The sequence below is a fragment of the Lipophrys pholis genome (assembly GCF_963383615.2).
Source record: "Lipophrys pholis genome assembly, chromosome: 7".
Lineage (NCBI taxonomy): Eukaryota > Metazoa > Chordata > Actinopteri > Blenniiformes > Blenniidae > Lipophrys > Lipophrys pholis.
This window is the reverse complement of record NC_137638.1, coordinates 25,087,426-25,112,893: the sequence shown is the minus strand read 5'-3', so window position 1 is coordinate 25,112,893 and position 25,468 is coordinate 25,087,426. Positions and strand designations below refer to the sequence as shown.

The window sequence follows — 25,468 nt, the reverse complement described above, 5'->3', positions numbered from 1 at the left end:
ATCTGAATGTCATAAGTGACACATATTGCGTGAATATATAAGCATGTTGTGGCCTCTTAGAAAACTGAATAAAGGTGTTTTGTTTTTTTCTTTTTTTCAACAGAGAGCAGCAGAGATTACCTGTATTTATTATCAAAACAAACGTGTTGATTTGTTGGATCATTTCGTTCCACAGCAGGTGATGGCATTGAAGTCACTGAAGCATTAAAATGTAGGGTCGTTGCACTGAAGGTCCGGATCAATTGATCCTTTTTGCATTATATTGATATCGATTCTTTTCACCTGGACTTACACGGCCGACTCAAACCCACTTGCAGGTAAATTGCCCCACAAGTTTGTGTCAGTAAGATATAAGAAGGCTGACCTATTTCTGGTGGCGGTGTGAGCGTAATCATGGCCTTATACTTTAGTAACCCAGTGCTGTCAAACAGAATACTAAGGTACATGTTGGAAGTCTCATGTTCCACATTACATTTCATTTTTTGTATGCGCTATCCATTTCTGTGTATAACTCAAATATTGATGAGCTTCATTAACATTTTTTTGCAGTGGATCCTTGATTAGTGTCTTGCTGCTGTAATTAGCTTTTCATATTTTCTCAAAGTGCCTGGTAGCCAAGTGGACCCTCGGGGGTGGAGACTGAAAAAAAGAGGTAGATCCCTATTTAATGTACGCTAAAATTAGAGGGAAGGTCCTTTAAAACAATTAAACCTTGCTCAGATTTTGGGCATTTTCCTTAAACATGGTTTCTCTTTTTATCTGTCCCCATTTTCTTTCCTGTGGCACGAGTTTGAAAAAAGAGTTTTCCAAAACTGGAACAAAGGTTGCGATCCAGTCATCTGTCAGAATAATCCTAATGCAGCTGTAACAGCTGTTTCCTTATTTTTCCCTTCAAAGGAGAAAAAAGTGACCTAAAATCAAGATTTGTTACAGACCCAGTGCTGACATTCAGTATCTGCTCAGGGGCAAACTCGGCGAACATTTAATTTGTTGCTGTAAATTCTGCCCTTATTGTTTCATGTGTAAACTGCACAGCGTGGTAGTGGTTAGTACTTTCACTTCAGAGTGTCCTCAGTTCGAGTCCAGTTCGGGCTTTATGTTTTCAGTTTGAGCTTTATAATCGTCCTGCAAGTGTGTGGGCTTTCCCCGAGTTTTACTGTTTCATCCCAGTCTGAAGACTAAATGGTGACTTTAAATTCCCCCTGTAGTTGTGAATGAGAGTGTGTGTGATGGTCTGTCTCTTTGTGTTTGCCCTGTGATGGACGGGTGACCTATGGTGTGTGTTCATACACTTGGTTTGCTCCTTGTTAAATAACGACTCTCCGCTGACTAAAGCAGTACAGAATGGATCGCTCGGCTTGCTTAAGTCACCCAGCAAGTATACGTGTCCTCTCCTACATAATTTATGTCCTTTTTATAAATGATTGCGCTTTGTTAGTTAAGACTCCAGCAGCAAGACTCCTGGTTTACTTTCTGTTAAAGTAAATTATCGATTGTAAATGCGAGCACCTTCCGCTTTCCCATTCCTCCAGCGTTCTGCTGTCAAACACTTTGTTTTGTACCTGATGAATTATTCAAACCTTGCTTTCCTTTTTTTTTTTTTTAAATCTATTTCTCACAATTTAAACCTTTTGACCGGATTAAGATGACAACAAAATAAGTTAAAACTGCACATGGGGTTATCAGGTTTCTCGCTCGCTGCCCGTTTCATTAATACCCTGGCAGCACTTCAGAGTCATCCGCCGGCTCTCTGTTCTTCACTCAAAGAATTCAAGCTTCAAATGGCCTCGTGCACAGACCATTGACAAAAAAATCACTTCCGAGTGATGCGTCCTATCATTGCAGTGTTCCTCTGGTCTCCTTGATTTTTAATTATCTGCAAGAACCTGCACACTACAGAGAACGCATGAGAGAAGTCGTCTGTGCACAATATGCGGGGGACATTATGGTGTGTGATCACACAGGATCATACAAGGCAGCTGGATCACTTAGTTGCAATGAGCAAATCCTGCTCTTTGATCTGTGGAAAAGGACACCGTGTTAAATCATGTAGAAGAACATCGGGCTGCCTCTGATGTAGCGTGGCCAATGGTACACAGGACCTGATGGGAAACAGCCTGGTTCAGTTGCCTTTATAGGTCTCAGCACATATTAGTCAAAATGCACGTTTTTCAAACTATCAGCGTTTTACTTTCTGTCAATGATTTGTGGTCCAATTAATGCATCTTTGAATCGAGTGTCAGATTAAGCAGTACAATCTTAATCCCTTATTTCTACTCATTTTCCAGACGTCGACAGTCTATTGTTTTAAAAGAGTAGGGGATGCCACACAATGTAGATGTCGCTCTGTTCTAACTTTGTGGAGATGTATTGAAGCTGTCAAATCGAGCCAATGTTTTCCACGATATGGTAAAGTTTTAATTTAAAAGTTCAATCTGATTTACCTTCTATTGGGAATGACTTTTACGATATTGCAGTCTGTTTTTATTTCCACTTAACACTCAATTCAATTGGTTATAATAACTTTCGGCTCCATTCAATATTTTGATTTAGTCAAATTGTCTAAATGAAAGAAAAAGGTATGATAAGTAAACACATCAGAGAGGGATAGTATAATTTCGATTTCGAGTACATTGTATATATAACGATGATGGTAACAGTTCATTTTTATTTTTACAAGAAACGACACAAACCATACATCACGGGCGCACACATCAGTAGGTTGTCATAGCCGTGGACTTTATCTGTGTGATGGAGCGAATACAGTGCAGCCAGCCCTCTGACTGGTATGTTCTCGACCTTGAAATGTTTGTGCTCTTCCGTGTTGTATTTCAGTACGGAAGGAAACACACTCAAGTAGAAGGTTCTTTGAAATGAGTTGTTGATCTACATACGGGGAAAGGGGCATCGAGAACAGAATAAAACGTGGCGATGCATTTGGGTTTTAAAAAAACAACAAGTGAATGATGTTAAATCATTGTGCACAAATCTATAAATTGATATGAGTGACTGTTGTATTACTGGTTGTCCACAGCTGCTTTATACTCTAATAAAAGTTTGTCCTTCAGTACATTAAATCCCCGCAGCCACCTGAGGGGAGCCGAGCTGACAGGTTGATAAATCTGTGGCCTCAACTTTGACAAGTCCTGCGCACAACAGAGGGCCATGGAAAACGTCTGCAGCATTTATCCTGATTAAATTACCACCAAATTACCAACGGCTGCTACAAAATGACCCTGTGCACTTCGTCGTGCGCCACATGGACCCCGCTGCATCTTAAACATTCTGCTCTTCTGCTTTTCTTCCGCATCACATTTGGCTGCCTTTGCCGTCGTCGTTGCACAATTTGAAGCAGGTTGCAACCTTTTATTTGGCACACGTGCACAAGATTGCCCACCGAGCTGTGCTACATGCTACATGCTAAAGAGTTCACACACCAGTGAGGCCGCATGCACATGGCAGTGCTGAGTGTCTCTCTACGCAGATAGTTACACTTCAAGCCGACACAGAGGCTGTGCGGCGAAGGTTCGCGGCTACGTGTAGCCTTCATCTGGCGATTCCCTCTGGAGTACAAATTAGGCTTAATGAGATTCAATAAGTACTTGTGTCTGTGTTCGGTATCGGCTCGTGGCTCAAGGTTAGTACGTGTGGTTCTACTCGTCTTTTAAGGAAGTGGTATCGGTGCGTTCCTACTCTAAACTGCCCTTAGTTGTGGATGTGAGGGTGTGGTTGTCTGACTGGTGACCCGTCCAAGCTGTACGATGGGATTAACTCACCCAACCCTGAACAGGACAAAGCGATATAGAAGATGGATAGTTTACAAAACAAACCTCGGTTTTGGCAAGAGACGGTTGCCTCAACCACATTTTGGATTTGAGTGGCTCCTCTTTGCTGTGAAAATCCTGCATGAAATCGAAAATGTCTTTAGAATGTTCCCGCAAAATGGCCAGAAAATGAGCAAAGTGAAAGAAATGAGGAAAAAAACCCAAAAACAATCGAGCCCTTCAGATCCGGGGGTCATCGATTTTAATGTGGCAGGTGTAATTAAATTGTACTTTAGTACACAGAAACGGAGTTGAGAATTGCACAAATATCCAATTAAAATCAAGCCTGCTTTCCTTCCCCTGCCTCTTTATTCAGTGTGACAGCGCCACATGAAGGAGCTAATAGGAGCCTTCAGAGGAAGACAGCCGACACCTTGGGGGCTTCACATGGGCTCCTTTTCACATAACATGGGATATAAGCTATGGATCCATCTGTATTCACTGGCGTGCGTCACGTCAGCTGTTATCAGCTGCCGGCATGTCACTGAGAAGTAGTGCCTGCTAACACTTTTAGTTACTTTAAGAGTTACTAAAAGCAACTATAACTAATTGGTTGGGGAAGTAAACGTTAGCTTTTATCGTCTCTGTGCTCTCGGCACTTTGAGATTCAGTCTGCAAAGAATTTACTCTTTGAGTTAAGTTGAAGGTACGTCAGTCGGCTGGCGGAAAATGTTTCTATAAATTAAAATGTGAGGAGCTCTTGAGAGAAATGTTTTCAATTTGTAATGCCAAATACTGACAAGAGAACAGCTGATTGCAAATGAGCAGCAAAAGTTAAGTTCTTGTTAGTTGAGCAATTCTTGTTTATTTATTTATATTTAGTCGGACATGTTTCGTGTTGCTGTTGAGATGGACCGAGTTAATGCAGGATGAATGATTTGCTCCTCCTCCTGCTCAGAGGAGTTACTGAAATAGTAATTGACAACAGCTTCAGGGGAAAATCAACAGTTTCTCAGTAAAGAAGCACAGAGAGACAGCAGCTTTGTTGTTCATTTTATACTATTAGTCGGTTATTACTGCGTAAGAGGTTGTGACTTATGTGAAAGCATGGGTCAGAAAATCGGTTACATCTCCGGTTGATATGAAGCATCTATCCGAAGCTCGTTCATCCGTCTTCTATACTGATTTATCTCATTCAGAGTTGTGGGCCGCTGACCGGCGCTCAGACTGAGTCCTTCACAAGGCAAACTAAGCGCCTCGTTGCACATTGACGGTCACAAAGTACATTTGTTGGCCCCTGCGTGGTTGAGAGGGCAGAAACTGCAATAATGTCGGCCGTATCTTCTCCACACTGGAACCGTTGTATTGTTGTCAGCTTTGCCCTCCACGTAAACCCAGAGAAAGGCAACAGCAGGATTTGTTTTGAGCTCTTCTCTAGAGCTTCGTTGCTGAATGAGGACGGCCACGACGGTCAACAGAGACACAAATAAGATGGTTACAGGCCTGTTGGCTGCGTTGTCTGAACACGGTCGGACAGCGGCGGGTGGAAGATGTCCACCAATACCATTATTCTACTTTTCTAAAGCTTGAAACTCGCCGTACGTCCTCGGCTTTTGTCAGCCTGAGCGCAGTGTGTTTGTCCTCTTCCCCCTCCTGTAAACAAGTCATATCTCAGTCTCACAAATCACAGTCCATAGCATCAGTTTATTTTTTTCCCCTCCTTCTTCTTTTTTTTTTGTTTTTATTGCTTCCGAGTCCCACGGGGAAACAAGCCGTCCTTTAATTCAGATGAAAGACTCCCCGGCTCGAATCACGGCTGAGGGCCTGTATTGCTCCGTTATTTTTGATGCTTCAAGTCCCACATCATCAACGCCGCCCTCCTGTATCAGCGCTGAAGTGCCGGGGTCAATCGTCTTCACTTTTCAGAGGGTTTCACGGCGCTGAAATGAGTAGGAACAAGCCCTCCCGTCCCCCGCTGCATTTTAATTCCTGACAGAATTATGTTTCCCCGCCATGCTCACTTCAAGCCCGCCTTTCATGTCGACAAATACGGAGCAACGTGCCACCGTTACAAGCTCGTGGCCATTTACCTTTGCCTTTGGTATTCTTTTAACTCTGAGAAGTACTTTGTGATGAAAGAACCCTCCTGCTGTCCCTCTCTGAATATCTTCTGAGTGACACTTTTGTTCTCCCCAAATTTCCATATTTGCCATTTTTTACCGTGCCGTTTTTAAGTACCACCTCAGCACGAGTGTTATTGTTTTCAAGTCTCGGTTGAAGTGTAACATATTCTATTAAAACCGTGTCCTTGTTTTCCTTTTCTTGCAGGTAATATCAATCACTGCAAGCTGAACTACTACTTCTTCCTCCTGGCGGGGATCCAGGGCGTCACCTTGCTGTTCTTCCTCATTGTTTCTGTCAAGTACGACAAGCAGAAGGGCCGAGTGGGGAGCCAGCGGCAGAGAGCCATCTCCTCTTGACCTCCGGCACCACCCACCCCCCCCCCTCCACCCACCCACCTGCCTTCCCCCTGCTTATCGCCCATCTCCCAACGATCCTGTGAAAATCAGTACTCGGTTGATCATCCAGCAGCTGTTGTGATGTTGTCATGACTGTGCTTTTATTTATGTTTTATGATGGTGTTACTGGATTTGCACAGGTACCACTGAAACGCATTTTGAATCCTCTTCGACTGTACGCCCCCCCCCCCTCCTCTGTGTTTACACCTGTTGCCTTTCTTCCATCATTTGCACTCAACTTGAGAAGTGGTGCCATATAATGTGACAACTTTCTAGTCATGAAAAAAAAAAAAACTAAGCTCTTGTGTTTTCAGAGATTTATAATACGATTTTTACTTCATGTTTTCTAACAGAGAGTTATTTTTGGACTTCATCCTTTGTTAATCGTTTTACTGAAGGGTACCTCACTATTGAGAATAGAACTGGAAACTACTGCATTACCTGTACTTAAATGTCCACAGTATTTTTATTTAAAGAGCTGCAGACGCTGATAACATAACAGTGATCACATTGAATGTTGTGTTTTAATGCTGAGGGTAACTTTCATGTTGTTGCTGATCGGTGGCCTTTCTGTCTGAGGAGATTTCAAATGAACCCACTTGGGAATCTGTTTGACTGAACTAATGCTAAAAACTAACATTGAAAGATGAGAAGAAGAAGAAAGAAAAGAAAAGAAAAGAATAAAAATCTCCCACGGTCTTTCCACTGCCTGTGGTTACAGCACACACTCTAAAGCCACATAAATCCACCACATGAAATCGCTATGAATCCCCAGACAGCACCACACACGACTGACGACGGCGTTGCGAATACGCCACAACCATCATGAAGCTTCACAGCAGCTTTTCATTTCTGGTCAAGTTTGTGAAAATCGTTAGTATTAAACTAACCGAGCTTAAGCAGATCCTAAAGAAGTGCGGCATTATTGCTTGGGTCGTGATCAAAAGGAGTTATAATACATATAAATTAAAATGTAAATTTTTTTCTTTTCCTGTGTTATCATGACTTTGCAGCCTTGTTAGAAAATCTTCTAAATAAAAGAGGCTTGTGTTTTTGTTATTGTATTTATGAGGCTGTGATGCATTTGTTTTCAGCTTATTGTTCTTCAGGATAAGTGTACGTGTGTTTCTTCGATCCTGAGTACAAGGTATTGACTTTTATTAAAACAAAAGAAAAGAAGAAAAAAAAAAAAGAACTCTCAGGGCTCGAGGGATGGTGTCAGGTGGCACACGTTTCCAAGAAGTTTAAAACTGCCTTTAAGGAGCTCAAAGCGGCGTTTGTCGTCTGGTGTGAATAAAGTTACGTTCCTAACGGCACATAAAAAGCAGAATCGATCTGAATGACATGAGAAAGCCTGATGGACTGATTTATGACATTTGATTGGATGTGTGTTTTGATGTTTTATTGCATATTTTATATCTCCTCGCTTTGTCATGGCAGTCATTTTCAAAAGAGTTTTGTAATCTTTATTTTAAAATGATCTTATGTTTCAAACATGTCATCGGACTGGATATTGTTTTGCGGTTATTTTGACGCCTATTAAAGAATATTACAATAAACAGTTGTGAACTGATGTCATTTCAGCACGCAGAAGCTCCAAAAAGCATCGCCCTCTTTATTACACACTTTTTTTTGTTGGTTTTGCATTTCTGTTTTAGGTATTTTCTTCTTTGTTGCAGGTTTTTACAGTCCTGAGTATGTACCAATGAAAAATTTGTAGTCTACTTTTATACTTGTGTTTTATTCATGTCCTCTCAATATTTAATCCTTTGTTCGCGATGATCGCTGATGTAAAGTAATTCTTTTTAAGCATCAAAAAAACAATAAGGGGAGTGAGAGCATGTTGCGCTCCCGTGTTATAAATTCAGGCGGCGTGGCGACGCCGTTGTTTACATGTGAATCACGGATTGTGCCTTTAAAGCCCGGCACTCATAATTAGGGTTATGGTTTGTTGGTCCTGAGGCAAATTCAAAGTGGAGTGCCTAAATTATTTATACTACACAAAAAAAAAACACACCCTGTGGCAGGCTGTGAGGAAAGAAAAGGTTGCTAACACAGAGGTGTAAAGGCTCATTTTGCATTCCCAGTGGGGAAAGCAGCATATTTCTTCTTAGTTTCATCAGACGCAGATTGGAATCAACGTCATCGCGGATCAGTTTTTTAATGCCGAGGCCTCCCGGCCATGAGGCTCGAAGAGGGCCATTTCCTGTTTAATTTGGTCAGGGCCCGCATCGCCGTGACAGAACAGACAGCTTGATGTTTGAAACCAACACAACGCCTCCAGGTCATAATTCTAGTGTGGCGGCTTGTTTCTCATGTTGAGGAGAGTTTCTGACACGTGGAGGCGATTATGGAGGCAGAACTTTAAGGCAAAAAAGCACTGAGATAGTTTGGGTACCCACCTCGCTATATATTGTTTAAGTGATTTATGGGTTAAGTGAGCAGCAATTTTTTAGGTACAAACCTTTTCTCTGAATTCTTAAAATAATTTCATAACATGTTTATGTGCGAAGGTGAAGCTCGGCCTCTGAAGTTTATCAATCTATTAATGATGCTGCGTGTAATCTAGAATAATAATCCTTTTTTTTTTCTTTTTGGTCCGTGCTTATATTACAGTTCAGTCTCTTCTCACCCGGCTCCTGTTTCAAACCAGCACAATCATGAACATGCTCAGAAATTCTAACCTTGAGGTAACATTCAGGAACATTTCAAAGGTTTTCCAAAAATCAGAAAAGCAAAAAAATGAACAGTCAAACCTAAAACCAGCCAAAATCAACCTTATTGATTTTTTCATCGCTTAAATTTTTCACCAGATTACTGTAATCAAACACTTTCTGTCATGTCTTATACACTATGCACACCATTTTCACTACTTTGTCTTGAAAAAGGACAAGAGGAAAAAAAAAAGGTGAAATATTTGAACTGATATATGATTGAATACAATGTCAACCTCGGAACTGTAAACTGAAAAATGAAAGGTATTTTCTTGTCAAAAGTGTTATGACACCCCTGCATAGAGACTGTGAGTAACAAAGCCAAATGTGAAAAAATAGAAAAACACAGCAGACACTTTTATAAAGTCAAAGAAAAATGGAGGAACTTTTAACAAAGAATTTTACCTTAACTATTTAAGAATTTATACTTTGACAGTCTATATGTAGCTATTGTTGGAGTTGGACAAAGCATGTTCTGCAGAGCTCAGGGGGAACAGCATTGGGAAACTAAACCTTCTGCTAGATTATGGTTATGTAAAGCTGCTGTTCCTCTGCTGCGATTTATTCTTAAGTATTTCAACATCTGCAGATGGATCCTCTTTTTATAAAACACCCTTGACATTGACGGGTTAAAACTGTTCTGTGCGTCTCTGTTGAACGATTGTAGAAAAATGTATTCCTGTGTGGTCGGCTCTCTCTCGGGTCGTATTTTGAACAATCTTCGAGATTAAAATTGCATTTCAATATCACATTATATCATGGTGGCCAATCGGTTTGAGCACGAAACTTGTTCCGTGTTTGAAGCCCACAGAGGTTTTGCATCAGGAAAGACATCCAACAGAAAACCTTGTGCCGAGTCCAAGGGATCTCGTGATCTGCTGTGGTGACCCTGGTATGGAGCAGCTGCAAGACAATTATCATATAAACGTCATAAAAGCAGGTCCAAATACCAACACCCCCTGAAAGTTAGAAGCAGCCCCCCCCATCAGTCTGAGCTGCACCTTTGTGCAAAATAATGTTAAAATGCAAAACTGAGAAAAAGCTTTAAAACTTCACAAGATCAAGCTTCAGAAATAAGCTTAATATTTCCAGCTGCAACTTAAGAGACGCTGATGTTGAATTCCTGACGGTATGTTTCATTCTCAACCAAATATTAGCCTTTTATTTGTCTCATTTGCTTTCTGGTTTGGAAACCGTATTCAGCTGTGAAGTAACACTTGTTTCTGTAACAATCAAACGTACTTAAAAAAAAAACCAAACAAAAAAACAATCAAGGAACTCATATTAATGCTGAATGACTGGCTACTCTGAAAGAAAACAACAACTAACAAGTATATATATAACCTGAAAAAAGTCTTGTTCATCAAGACTGTAATGATCAAAACAAGAAACTTTCACTTTCTCTGGTCACCTTTGGTTTCAGGTAACAGCGTTCACATATTCGGTACACAGTTTTCCAGTTTATTCAATGTATAGCTGGTTATTAGCAGGTGAAGCTGACCTTGAGTCCATTCCACGTGCTGTAAGTCAGTGACTTTCAGGCAGTCGACCATCACCAGTAGGTGTAAAAGTGCCTTTAATTGCATTAGTGAGTCTTACCTGTGTAATGAGCGGCTGGCAGCAGATGCTCCTGAAGATGTTGCTCCACTAATTGGAGGATTAGGAGGTATCATGGTATGTTAATTAAGATAAGCTAATGCAGACACAATGTTTAAGAAAGCGGGCAGGCACACATCCCTCGCCCATCTCCAAGTACTAATCATCCACATTTACATAGACCTAATTATGTTATCGGAGCTGTCTTTGTTGGCGGCGTCCTGGAGCCGTTTCTGAGGGACATTCCGACTGGCACTTTTTTCTTCTTCTTCTTTTCTTTCTTTATTCTCGAGGTTGAACTGGTTCCATCGTGCTAAACTGATGAAGACAAGCCGAGGAGATGAGCTACGAACAGGTAAACATATGTAGAGCCGCTCTCAATCTCGTTTTCCAGAAAATGTGCTTGTCTTGTCACTTGTGAGCAGATCTCTTTTTTTTATTTACTTATTTTTTATTTTTTTTGTGGGGCTGAGCTCGACGACGGGCCGGGGATGTTCGTTCAGACAGATGATCTGTGAAATAAGCAACCGTAAACTGCTTTAACGGCGTACATCCATCTGGATTTACGGCATCAGCCGCGGTTATTACATGAAGGCTCTGTGCTTTAGTGCATCTTATTTGTACAGAATGGGAGTTCACTCCCATAAAACAGAGCCGGTCTCAAAGATAAATCTTCTGCAGCCTCACTGAAGGGTGCCCCGTGTGCCAGGTGTATCTCGCCCGCCCTCTGACCTTCCCTTGTTTTCTTGCAGTCAGAGAGACACCTCGACCGGCCTCGGAGCGCCGCCTGATATGTCACTCCCTCGAGCGCGGCGGCGCCCACTTCCTTTTCTGGGCCAATATATCTAAATGACATGGTTGGGCGCTCAAGTCATGCTGCTGAAAGGCTTCACTAACTGTATTAGTTTGTTGCCTTGGAGTTGTTTTGAGTCATTGCTTATATTCACTCTCGTACATCTGTTAAGCCAAAGTGTGTGTGAATGAGTGCTATTACTTTGTCTGAATCAAAACCCCATTCATCAAGTCACAGCTCGTCCAAAACGAAAAAAATAAATAAATACATGATGTGTAGTAGAACGTAAAGTCAATCAATGGCATTATGTTTCTTTGTGTCATGGGGCAGTTTGTCCAGTAGCAACAAACCAGGTGACAGACTGGTTGTAGGAAAACAGCACAAGGTGAAATACATTCTGAACTTACAGGATCCTTGAGTCGCTCATGTTTTGGCAGGGCCTGACTTTTATTTATTTATTTATTGCACTATTAATATATTAAATAAATGTTTCTTTATAAAATAAGAGTGAAATAACTTCTTCTAATCTCAAACTTTTTGGTTAAACATGAATAATTTCCTAATGTGTTTCAACAAACAATTTGGTTAACAGCCATTGAGATTCATGGGCAATACATTTTTTTTATTATTATATCAGTTATACATTATTACTTTGAATGGAAGGTCTTCATACCTTTGCACCTGTAACACTCACAAGGTTTGCACTTTAACTTACTTTAAAAACTGAAGTATCCTCCTTTATGGGCCACGTGGTGGATGTGATGTTTGGGACTTTGGTCTCACAGTGAGAATATCTGGAGGCTTTTCTGTGTGACTGTGTTTTCTCCGGCTGCTCCGGTTTCCTCTCACAGTCCAAAAACATGTATTTTAGTGACTCAAAAATTGCCCCTCATTGTGACTGTGTGTGACCGGCTGTGTTTTTGTGATGGACTGGCGACCTGACCGGCTTGCGGTTCGCTGAGTTCAGCTCCGTGATATGACAGACGTCGGTTACAGCCTCCCTGACATATATATGGCTGTTAGTGTATCAGCCTTTCAGTCTTATAGCTCCAGTTCTGTTTAATCATCGTAATGCAGATATAAGAAATGAATGCTGCGCCACCAGGACGCAGTACAAATACTTTTTGGCAGAATGTTGGTGTGGTAGGTCTTTATATACAGCCTTCAACCTTTGCAATTGTAATACGGCAATACTCTTTACAGCAGGCATTCCGCTTTCCACACACAGTCCACAAAACAGTCCAAAACTTACATCTGAGGTCGATTGGTGTCTGAAGGATTGACTATATGTACTGGGTTACTTTAATAGAAAACATAACCTATTCCACCCTCTTAGAAATGAATGCAGCTCCACCAGGAGTCAGGAAAAAGGCAAAGGAGTACTTTTTGATTTATGTCAAAATTCCTAATGTGTTTAAAACATAGTACAAAAGCTGTTGGTTTTCATCGGCAGCAGAAACAAACTCATGCGTGAAACTCTTGCTTATAGAGCGGCGGCAGCCACGGCACTTCGTTTGTGAACTACGGCTAGATATGAATGATCAATACATTTATTTCAAACATCGAAAAATTGTGTTTTAATAAGACACGAATTAATTTAGGTTATTTTGTCTTTCATCACAGAAAGGAAAGTGGCTCGACATGCAGTTCCTTCACGAATTGAACCGTGTATATTATCCTAAGGAGGAACATTAAGTACTAGTGGAGTAATAAATGAGGAGCGACTCGTCCCCGGCAATTCTGTTAAGTGGATTTCTTTTATCGTTTTATCTTACGTCACTAACGGGGTTCGCCCGAATGAACTCCGGTCCTGTGTGTTCAGGTAGGAGATTGTGTTTTTAGGACACATACTGTACTTTGGACATGGGTTTTGCATCTGAACAGTGTTGTCTTTGGCTGCCTGCGTCCATCTGTAAAAACCAGTCAGGACAGTACAGTACGATAAACTGACCTTGTCAGCCGCTCCTTTTCTCCTCTACGTCATTGTATGTGCGTGTGTCTGCGCACGCACGAATGTGTTTAGTTGTAAAACTACTGTGAACTGGCTTTAAAAACTACTGTGAACTGGCTTTAAGAAATTCAAAGGAAGCAACATAAATCAAGCAGTGAATAATCATTTGGAAATTGCAAATACTGGCTCGGCACATTAGGACCACAGGGAGCACAGCCAACCATTAGTGAGTTTGTTGGTCTCACATCATCAATTTAATTAAAAATCCATTTAAGATGGAAGCCTAGGGAAGATTTTTTTTTTTTTCCTATCCCATTTCAAAGAATTCAGGACTTCAAGGCCAGCAAAAAGCATCTTGAGTTATGATGCTGCAAGAATTGAACTGAATATAGTCATTATATCGCCTTTGCCACATTCCTGCAGGTACGGACACATCTGACGCGGCCCCTCAAGGGAGTGGATGCGGTGGGCCTTTTTAATGATCTGATCCTGCCTAAAGAAGTGGAAGCCATCGACAATGGTCACGGAAAAGAGTTAGAAAGGTGTTTTAATTACACATGGGCTCTCCATCAATCATGCCCCATGTGGCTGACAGTGAAAAGCCCTCCCATATCTACACGGGCTCTCCTCGCCCTTCACAGTCCACAGGGCCGAGCGCAGCCGCGACTGACCCACTGCACAGAGCGTGCTGCACGGCGAAGCTGCCTCAGTCCCCCTGCAGCCACCGATAAAGCCACACACAAAAGGGAAACCACACAGGAGGCTGCAGAGGCAGAGCAGAAACAGAGCAAAGGAGAGTTATTGTTTCAGTGCACGCTATATTGCTAACAGCTGATTAAACAAACTGCCACGGTGTGGATTTTCTCCTTTACGGAAAAGCTGAATTCTTTTATTAGTCAAGTTCCTCAAAAAAATGGTGTTTATATTATTGTACAACTAGGAAACGTAAGTTCAATAGGGAGAGATTACTGATTAGAACAGAATTGCAATGTTTATTTGAAGTGATACAAAATAAATGTTATTGTTTTGGAAACTGAACTGTGGAGAAGCAACAAGGAGCGTTTCAACACCGCAGGTTCAGAGAACCAGAACAGCCATTCTCCAACGCTATTCAAACAGCAGGACATTCAGACAGAGTTTGGTTTTGGCTTTGCATGTAGATGGTTATTTAAAACATGTTAATGGACCGATCATCAACATTGAAGTTAAAGCTTCACTTACTTAAATTTTTTTTTCAAACAATTTTCTCAGCACCAAATTGTTTTAGTAAATTAAATGTCTGTCAAATCTTCTCTCTCTTATATCAAGCAGATATTTTTTGCCGTTGAAGACTGAAGAGACAAGAGATATTGCCAATTTAACAATTATTTTAATCCACAGGAGCCTCAGTGGCGTGTGAAAGAACGATAGACAGCCACAGCAGGCTGGCACCTCGTCCTCATGGTGGTCACACTTTAGGGTTAGAGCCAGCCTGGTAAATCCATTCTCTCCACGCCGGAATTCTGGAGGTAGACTGATAAATCCACTCTGGATAGTTTGGTCCCAGATTGGGCAGCTGTGGGATTTTCATCGATCAGATGACTTGTCATCCCCTCAACTACCAGAAACTCTAAACAAGGCAAATTTCTGTTGGGTGCAAATCTCATACTCATCTCTGCTGCTCATCCTACAAATGCACCCTTCAAAATGTGCTGCGATTTAAAAGGGAAATAAATGTTCCCAGTTGCATGGGATTTACAGTGTTTCTGAGAACTGAAGTACAACTAAAAACTAATCTGCCAAACATAAATTTGAATGTCATATGTAATGTAATGCCATGCCATATTTGATTTGTTTACAATCGATAAGCTGTTGTCGCATTTCATTTTCTATCTGGCTTATTTCGTTCCAGGTGAGTAAAGACTGCTTACAATAATTTTCCCTTTTTATATTTATTTCCTTTTAGTTCCATTTTACTGACTGAAAACATTCATTCATTCAATGTGACGCCTCACACAGACGGGGGTGACTCTGTGTTCCACCTTTCCCAGTTTCTGAATGCTTCTCCCTAATCTTTCAGCTCTAAAGCCAACCGATCCTCACTCACCACTAAATCAGACTAACAAAAACCCATAGATACTTCTAGGTGTTTATATCTACAGCCAAGTAATCTCTCGATGATTCCAATCCAATCGGAGGCCGAAGAGTTCAGATCACAGTGATCCTTGTAAAATGGGTTTATATGCAGCTAGTTTAGTTTCCTCTCGGAGTGATTCGTCCACCACACAGCTGAAATCTTATGAAGCAAAAAGGAGATGAACTGTATAGATAATAAATCGTTCAATACATCACCCTCTGTAAAGGATTTTCACACATTTGATTGTGCTTAAAGAAACACGTGCGAGCGAGTCCATCTGTCATCGTCTGTTTAAGGTCTCCATGTTAACCTGAGCCAGCTGTTTGCAGGCTTTGATTTCTCATCAAACGGGCGTATTAGAATCTCCTCTTTTGTTAAAGCCAACACATCCAGAACACCTCTATTATTCTGTGCTATCTTTCTTTTTGAACACCATTTGTTGATATTTTGCGGAGTGAATCTATATCCTGGGCAACGAGGGGATCGATAGCAGCTTCATGAGAGGAGAAAAGAGAATCAATGAGCACAATTAAAAAAACAAAAAACACAACAAATTAATAAAAGCTGAAAAGTGGCTCAACTGCCATGCAGGCGTCTGACGGGACGCCATCTGGAGTGACTCTTGACATAACTGAGCCAATCTAAAAGGCTACCCTAATTATTCTCCGGCGAGTGCGGCCATTTGCAGGAGTGCCTCGGCTCCCCCCTCACAGGTACGTTTGTGAATGTTCCCTAATAACAATCTGATCCACACTGCGGCAACAGTTAACGTAATGTGAACATTTCTCAGCTTGATAGAAAATAATAAGTTTTAAAAAAAAAAAAGCAATCAGCCAGCACCACTGTGATGATAATATTGTTCACTGAGCAAAATGCAATTTTTCAGCCCACTGCCTTTGTTTAGGAAGTTTTCAAGAGATGATTATTATTTGTGCAATTATCTGAATAATAAACGATCCGTTTTCAAAAAAAGAAAACATTTCCCACCTTCGCTTCGTTTTGCATCTGTATGCCCACTAAGAGACCGTGAGCATAGTAGGCTTTCACTGCTGGCATTGGTACAGAGGTTAACAAGACATTAATTGGCATTTTTCTTTAAAGCTCACAAAACGTATAAGTGGTGGTTGAAATCTCCTCCATAAAATCGCGAGCAGTGGAGGATACTGTGCTCTAAGAGGAAAGGATTGAACAGTTTCTCCTCTCGCCAGCATTAAAATCAAATAAAGGATTGGCTTGTGGCTTGTGTGTAAATTGCATCTAATAAAATCCTCCTCGACACAACAATTAATGTATAATTGTCGCTCCCTTCCACCTTCACCATCATAGTCAGTTAATCTAAATGAATGGCCTCATGATGTGGCGGTCAATAAAAGCTGATAGACACTCTTGACATTGTGGTGTATTCCTTAAATGTTATGAAAATACAATATACAGAGCAACAATACAATACTTTGGAGACTGTTCAGTATATACATAACAGATCTTCTGCCTGGGTAACGGGGATGAGAATGAACCAGAGCATTTGTGCCTTTTTTTTTTTTTTTTTTTTTTAATGACATGCAGAAATTTCTCTTAGCTCACTTTTTAGTCTTTCCAGAGCTCCTATTCCCACCGAATAAGGATCTGACATACGAAATTAATATTCAAAGTGGTACAAAAATTCCAAAGCCATTTAATGTGCACACACAATCAGAACATCTATCTAGTCTTTTTACGGGCTGTTTTTCAAATCTAGTTGTCATCCGGGTATCACAGGTCATCATTAACGAATCATTACTTGTTTCTAAACCTTGTGATAATAACGTGATGATAAAAAGGTAGTCGTCTGATAAAAAACAAAAAAACAAAAAGAAACTACATGACGTCCTCATATTTTTTATCATTAGTCTCTTTGTAAAACCGGGGCAGTCCTCTTTAATTTAATGACCCTTTGGCAGTTTGGGGTGATTCAGAAGTAAATGCACTCCTCTTTGGCCTGCGAACGGCCTGGTTCCTGTTGAGATACTCTTTCCTCTAGAAAGGCATAAGGGTGAGTTTGTTCCAAGTGCACACAGTTCATTATGCCACCTCTTTTAAAGCACTGTCATTTAGCCGTTCCATGTAATTGCGCAGCTCCTTGGAGTCCCCCAGCTGCACGTCTTGGCACACCCACTTAATGTCCTGGCTGTGGCTTCCAGTCAGTGTGTTCACAGTGGGGTAGCTACTGTCCGATGGGATGGTGGTGAACGTGGTGAACTTGACCCGCTTCCTTTTGGTGGTGGGGGAGTCTCCCTTGCTGTCCTTGGCTATGCAGCCCGTGTCCGCCGCCCGGTGCACTTGGCTCTGCACGTTCTTTTGGGCGGAGCCCCCGTTCAACAAGTGGCTGCCCTCCTCGAGGCCGCTGCCCGAGTCCATCATGGAGGTTTGTTCCTCTTGCTGAGGCGAAAGACTGATTTGGCTCTCGAGTAGCTCCGCCTCGTTCCCGAGCCACACCCAATCGTGGGCGTGGTTCATGTTCTCCTGTCCCTCGATGGAGAGCTCCTTGTGGCGGTACTTGAGAGTGTAGGAAATGCAGTTAATAAGAAAAACCAGGATGGCAAGGCAGAAGACTCCCAACAGGGCATACATGCCGATCTCCAAGTCTGTGAGCCCCCGGGCCGTCTGAATGAGTTCATCGTCCATATTGCGCCCGCGAGGGAGATCCACCTGGGCCGGGAAGTCAGCAAAGTCGATCGGTACGTTTTGGCTGCCATCATCTGAAAGTTTGTCCCCATTGGGTCGGCGCACTATGGCGCTCCTGGTAGTGGTGGCTCTCCCCAGCACCCCGTCCTCCATGTCAGAGATGGAGCTGCCGTAGTAGTGGGTTTCGAGGCCGGTCCTGTCCTGCGAGGATGAGGAGAGCCTGCCTCTGTTCTCCATATCGTCGCCGTCCGGGCTGTAGTCGCTGCTGCCGCCCCTCGAGCTGTCGCTCTGACCAAACTTCACCCTGATGTTGCAGCTTCCCACCGCCAGGATGCTACGGCGCTTGAACTTTTGGCAAACCTCGCAAACAGTCATTTCCACCCTGACCAGCAGGCCTTGACCCTCCGCCTCTGTTACGATGACAGGCCACTTCCACGTGGGGTCCTGCTGCACTGTCACCACTTCTTCGTTCAGGGAGGTGGCTGTCAGGACGAAGAAATCTGGGTTGAAGAGGTCCAGTGGAGCTACGGAGCCATCGCTGAACTGCAGCCAGGCACTGATCAAGGCCTCCTGTGGAATTACAAAAACACATACAAAAAGACAGAAAGAAGTCAGTGGTACACAACAATAAGGTCTGCTGCAGTATTACAAAGAAAAGGAGCTTACTGAATATGGCACAGAAACAGACTTGAACAGACTGATGTCAATGAGTTTGCTTTCCAATAGATTATATTATTACGAGTATAGTGAATTGGAATTAAGATCCACAAGATTATTATTTGCATTTCCGACCTCTTGTGTTTAATGCCCCTCAGAGACCAAGAGTATATATAAATCTTGTGCAGGGTATTTTTAGTGAAATAAAACACTCAGCATATTGTATGTTTCTCTTAACTGAGTGACTATTCTCTCTAAGCCAAAGGGGATACAGATTAAAAGATAAGCTGAGAAGATCGAACCGTAACATTCAACATTGTTCATGCCACTGAGGATTTACCAGGCACGCACATCTTAAGACCACCTTCCAATGGAGTTTCGCAATTTGCCATTTAATGTCGCCAAAGGACAAATCCCTAGGCGCACAAGTAGATCCCCTCAGCAGCCTGTCAGTGCGTCCTAATTACTGACCAGCGGACTTACAGTGCAGCGCTTATCATCACACTTTGCGTGCGGAGATGCCGCAGATAAATGGCCTTTGCGTTTGTCTCCAGTTGGAAAGAGGAACTGCTGAGGAGCAGCCATGAGAGGACTCGACGTGCACATGAAAGCGGCCACAGTGAGGGTGGCCACAGCAAATTATAAAAGGGAGGCAAAACATGATGGAAAAGCCAAGTTTTGGGCTGTGAGTCATTTTTCTGTACAGTACTTTATGCATGTTCTTTAATCCCCCATTTCTATTAGCCACCCATGAGGATAAAAAAAAAAAAAAAACTCCTGTCACACTCTGGCCTTGGAGTTAAGACGGTTAGGGATAGTGCGGAACAAACAAATGAACCGACGTGTGCATGTGAGCACGCCAAAAACTCCTGCTATTTATGAAATAACAAATTAGAAGTACGTGTTTTGTTTTGGAAATCCCAGTATTTGTGGCGGTGGGATGCATTTTTTCACAGTTCTGGTTTGAAAAGAGACAAAATTTCTCTTTCTAATCAAACGAAGAAGAAAACAATGTAGGGTAAAACACATAAACACAATTCCTCGTCTCAAATAGAGCTGACAAGATGGAGTAAGAACAACAAAGCAGAGAAGTTGTTTTTCGTTTGTTTCTAATCTATTTGAAAGCAAATCACGGCCCATTTTGAAAAAGAAACTGTAATAAACTTTGATAGCTATAAAAGAAAAACATAATCTCATAAATTCATCAATCTGCAACAATAACTCTCATTACTACTAAAACAGTGAATATCTACTTAAATTGTCTATTGTTTTTGTCTAACGAGTTCTCATTAAGAATCCTGTTGGTGAAAGCACAAAGCTTTATCGATAAATCTCTCGTCGCCCTGACCTGTTTGGGACTCTGCAGGACGTCCTGCGTGGTGGTCGTGGCGAGGATGGCCCTGTTGCTTCCCGGGCTCAGCTGCAGATTCATGGACAGACCCGTCACGAGCTGGACGCCCAACTCCGTGATGGTCACTTTGTCATCCACCACCGTGACAGTTTTCTCCGCCAGGATTGAATCCGACAAAGGTGAAAGGACCTGGGCGTAAAAGAAAGACAGGAGAGAAAAAAAAGGAGGAAAAAGGTGACAAAGCTTGACATTCAGGCTGGTTTGCGCCAAACCGAATTAATACTAATTCAATCAGAGCAACAATAAATTTAGAGTGACTTTTAAGTAAATACAGAAAGATCCCAACCAACTTTGCTTTGCTGCTCCATTGTCCTCCCCGCCTTAAACCTGTATCATATTTTAATAAAGTCCTTAAATGGTAAACTCCAATCCGTCAGGGACCCAAAATTAGCTGCCAAATGAATTTTGTGAAGCATTGCATTTAAAATTTCTCAAAGGATGACACAAAATAAACCACGCACTAAAGTTATTTGTTCATATAACGTCATCATTTCTCTTCTCAAAGAAAACTGGGAATCTCATTATAAAGTGATAATTTACTGCAAGCATGTGAGCAGTGGAAGAGAGATATAGAAAAACGAAAAATGTCTTTGTTGTTTCCTTTCTGACAGCAACAAAAGATGTTTGTGCATCTTTGTTTTGATTAAACTATAGGTTGGTTGGTGATAAAAAAAGAAAAGTTGGATTTATTAAAGACGGATTATCTGCGCAAGAGAGGTCGGTTTAGTTTTAAATCTGGATTTCTCATTCTAAATCTAGTTTGAGCTAATCTTACATTAAATTAAGCCTTGCTGGTGCCAGTCAGTAGAAAAGTAATTCATGCTCTGGTGTTTTTCAAGTGATCTGAAAAAAGAAAAGGTGAAAAAATTTGAGTTTCTTTCCCTCCAAAATCCACATAACACATGATTGCCACGCAGTAGCTTGTGACATTCTGGTATGAACAATTACAGCTGTGCTGCTCCACAATGGTGACAAACCCTTTGTATAGCCTGTTCATGAAAGCTTTTTCATTTCCTGCTCTAAGCGCTCCGGGTTGGGGAGGTCTTTCCCAAGAGAAATCAGCAGCTACAGCAAACATCGCTGAAATAGAGAAAAAGAGCAATACCGACAGAAACTTCATCAACCGAAATTCTGAGCGGAAATAAGTCACCACTGGGCAAACGGGCTTGATTGACAAGTGATTCCTGGCAAGAGAAACGCGGAAACATCACATCAATGAGCGTTTAGCTGTGAGGATGTCAGTGACATGAAAAAAAGCGGATTACCACGAGTTATAGGTGATTTAAGAAAATGTCTTTCCGAGTGTTTCATCTAACATAAAAGACTCACGAGCTCCTGTGCAATATGCAAAACGATACACAAAACCTACTTTTTATTTAATTCTTTTATTATTTTATCTCTTTACTCAGACTGGGTAGATCAAACAACAACTCAACCTGGCTGCCATCCAACCCTTATACCTCCGGCAGGTACGAATCCATTCCCTTTGATTAACACCAGTAATCCAAAGGAGAGGCATACCTTAACCCAAAAAACAGAGACAGGAAGTCTCACTGTGTGCGTGTGATCAATGCCATGTGAGCGATGTGTGACTTTCCCTACATGCATATCCTCACGAACGTCTCCCGGTGCATCAGTCAACCTGATGCGTGGCAAAGGTAGTCGCAGCTGTCAGACCTTCGCTCTCGTCGCGTTTCCCCGGCTTGTGCTTGTTTTTGCGCGAACACCCGGGGCTTGCGGAGGTGAAGAGACGTCTGCGCGCAGACTGACGGATGAGTCCCACACGCCCGAAAACAGATACCCACTTTTTGCAGATGTCATTAGGAGGTTGATATTCATCCAGTTAGTGCGAAGAGGCTGACAAAACCAAAAGGCCGGGGGAAGGGAGGGAACCCACTCAGCGCTGAAAGCTTGAAGTGCAGGCTGCGACACGCCAGTGAGCACCTGTCTGCTCTGAATAATAGCCGCGACGAGCCAAACCTTAGCAGGAACATTGGCAACTGTTTTTGTCCTTGGACAAATTATATGTTCATCCTTTCAGAGTATATTATTCAAGCATATTTTTTGAAACGATTGTGTACTATAGTGAACTCGGCGCACATTAGTTTGAGTTAATAATGTATACTTAAAAAGTACTGAAACCATTACCGTATTAGTTTTGGGACATTAGAATAATTATCTCATTATCTTCTGTAATTACTGATATAGACATTTGCCAAGATCTTTGGCAGCCTCCACTGCACCCTGGACGGTGTTTAACAGTGCGTGTGTGTGTGTGTGTGTGTGTGTGTGTGTGTGTGTGTGTGTGTGTGTGTGTGTGTGTGTGTGTGTGTGTGTGTGTGTGTGTCTGAAAGCAGGCTCTCCATCACATCTATCTATCTATAGAAAACGAAGCTTTGAGAGATACGACTGTGAGTTAATGCAAATTCACTGTTATAAGGAGCCGTTACTGAATCTTACTCTCCTTAGTGGAGGCAGGCAGAAGTGACTCGACACCTTTTGACAAATCAAACTACATGAGGAAAACAAAAATCTGGGTATTTTCCACATATTTCCACTCAACCAACGGGACGTAACGAATACAATTTCTGTTTGGATCGGCAAACATTTTGTAAGCTGAAGTATTTTAATACATGGGAGACTGAGTGGAGACGGGCAGCATAGTGCTGCATTGTCTGCCTGCTCCCTGTGTTAGGACTTCTATAAGCTGGCATCCTCTTTTTAAGACTTGCCCTCCCTTTCAACCCTGAGTTAGCTGGAAAATCTCCGGCCTCTGGAGACCTGAGTGTGTATATAACCGGTCGAGAAGATGCATAGATGGATACATTTAGTGCAAAGAGGCTTCATAGTCTTGCTGTCACCTCACAGACAATAGATTCCGGTCAGAAACTGGTTTTACTGTGTAAGTTTACATGTTGGCCGCTATACTTGTTTCGTCCAGACTGTATCCGGGATAAAGATAGGCGGATGCATTCATGAAAAGTTTTCAGACGGCATACCTGGATAGTGGTCATTCCTACGTCGAGTCCCATCAGTATCTTTCTGTCCAGCAGCTGTGCAATCTGCGGGTCCTCAACCTTCAGGAAATCCCACACAAGCTTGGTGATGTCCACCTGCCAGTCGGTGCCCAGCATGAACCCGCTCTGGCCTCGGGGGTCCGTCGACTCGGCTACAAAATGCGTCAGGACTTTGACCATGGCGTGCTGGTACTGAAGAGTGCAGCTTCGTCCACGTCTGTCCTCATCATCCTCATCCTCGCTGTCTCGTGTGGACCTGGAGAAAAAGAAGCGGAAAGGAACTCGATGCGTATGTCTTTCACGATGTTAGAGTTGTGCCATGCCAATGCCTATCTATCTCAACCTGCTACATACCAATACATTTTAGATGAAATCAGCTGGTCAAAAAGGACGTCTGGCAAAGAATCCTCTACATTTCAGATGCTTTTACTCCCACTACATATATTATTGAAATGTTGCTGTCTTGAGCCCAGTTGGTCGAGACATTTGATGTTAACCGCATGTTGAAATGAAATTACCCTTTTTTTTCCTCTCTTGCTGATGCAACATGCGGCTTGAATGAATTGTGAAAACTACCCACTCATTTCTTTATATATTATCAATCCATATTATCAATCATGAATGATAGTGAGTTTTTTTTCTCAATGTGGCATCAATACAGTATAATGCCAAAGGGACAGTATCTCTGTGTGTCTATAGTCTGTGGCCATGTTGGTTTTAAAATAAGTTTTAGATCAGGTGCAAAGGTATCACGTCGCTATCTTGAGGTGTCATGAAGTGAATGGGGTTTGGGCCAATTAAAACCACAGCCAAATAAAGACAACCGCGCAGTGTTTTCTTTGTATCTTAGGATTGCCTTCATCGGCAGATGGCTCATACCAGGATCACAGTGCTTCTTACACAGAAGAAAAGCAGCAACACAGGAGGAGATGAAGTTGAGTTTTGCTTATGAGTAAGAAAAATACCTAGAGTAAGATCTGACTGTGACACATTCACACACAAGGCAGCGAAAAAAAATCACTGTTTGTTTCTAAATCATCTCCAACTGGAGGAGAGGATGGGTCAGAATCTCACGGCAGATGATATTGTGTATTTTTCTTTACTTCAGACAGGTGAGCTGTCACACAGTCGGAGTTTATTTGTTACAGAGCGGCTGTTCTCAGTCCTCAGCTCCATCACAGCTGCTGCTTTCACTTTGCCACTGTTTGGCAAATCTGCCCTCATAACAACAAAGCACCTAGGTTGACAAACACAAAGGAAAAGGGGAGATGGCATGCTGACTGATTGGGCTTCAAGTAGAGGCCCTGAGAAAATGTGCTAATAATCTGCTATCAAGATAGCAAAGAAGGGATTAGACATGCCCGAATGCACTGATTCTGTCCTCTGCTGTGATCTGTGCACTGCAACACCATCTGTGGGACTCCTTGCTGCATGATGGCCCACAGGAACCAGGAAGTGTTTGCTTTTTAGTTTGTTAGTCTTGTGGCATATGCACCAGAAGAATCCCTCAATGGGTTTGGGTTCATTTGAACTTCCACAGACTTGAAGTCTGATTGTGAGGAACAGATGTTTACATTGTAGACTGTCATATATACAGCAGATTATGAGCAATCACTGTAGTAGATTGGGATTTTGCTGTATTATAAGATATTATTTTTGCTAAAACTATTTTGTCTACAGCCCTTATCATACCTCCTGTCATGATCACAGAAGAACATCCAGCTGAATGAATTTAGGGGCTGAAATTCTATCCTGCATATCATTGTTGAACAATGTTTGGCTGGCTGTCATTCAACAGTGAACGTTTTATAAACAGCCACAGCACAACAATTACCTCGGACCTGAGACTGTGCAAGGAAGACAGTTAAAATAAGTGTTTTTCATTATTTATGCCTTTTTGATTTAAAAAAAAAAAAAAAAAAAGCTACATATTACGACGATTGGCATTTAACATCAATTTTGCAGTCTAAACGTGGCCGATTCTAAAGTACTTTGCATCGATGTGTGCTTTGTGGTATTTCCAGGCGCATTGTAAATTTCACTGATCTCAGTCAACATGCACAGACTGGTGTAACTCATCCAGAGATGTTTACCCAACCAAGATCAAGCTATGATGCAATGTTGTTGATTAAACCCGTAAGAGGGGATCAATCCTGCGAATAGCCATCATTTTTCTCACAGAATATCTCCCCGACACCATTTCGGAGCACCGGGTCTGGATTGTGAATGTGCATACACCTCCTTACTGCTTTACTTAATAGCCTCCCTG

At 42.0% G+C, this 25,468-nt stretch overlaps 2 protein-coding genes across 2 annotated transcripts in view; one reads left to right on the top strand and one right to left on the bottom strand.

Moving 5' to 3' along the window:
- The window catches only part of slc15a4 (solute carrier family 15 member 4), a 32,896-nt gene extending 25,066 nt beyond the window's left edge, over nt 1-7,830 (top strand). The window contains exon 9 of the mRNA XM_080466779.1: nt 6,093-7,830. Within this exon, the coding sequence (XP_080322905.1) occupies nt 6,093-6,244 (152 nt within the window). The 3' untranslated portion in view covers nt 6,245-7,830. The remainder of the gene's footprint in view (nt 1-6,092) is intronic.
- A 9,004-nt stretch (nt 7,831-16,834) lies between these two features.
- The window catches only part of LOC308111973 (transmembrane protein 132C), a 151,682-nt gene continuing 143,048 nt past the window's right edge, over nt 16,835-25,468 (bottom strand). Inside the window, exons 7-9 of the mRNA XM_080467135.1 lie at nt 23,182-23,455; nt 20,120-20,311; nt 16,835-18,684 (exon numbers count right to left, since the gene is read on the bottom strand). Of these exons, the coding sequence (XP_080323261.1) occupies nt 17,512-18,684; nt 20,120-20,311; nt 23,182-23,455 (1,639 nt within the window). The 3' untranslated portion in view covers nt 16,835-17,511. The remainder of the gene's footprint in view (nt 18,685-20,119; nt 20,312-23,181; nt 23,456-25,468) is intronic.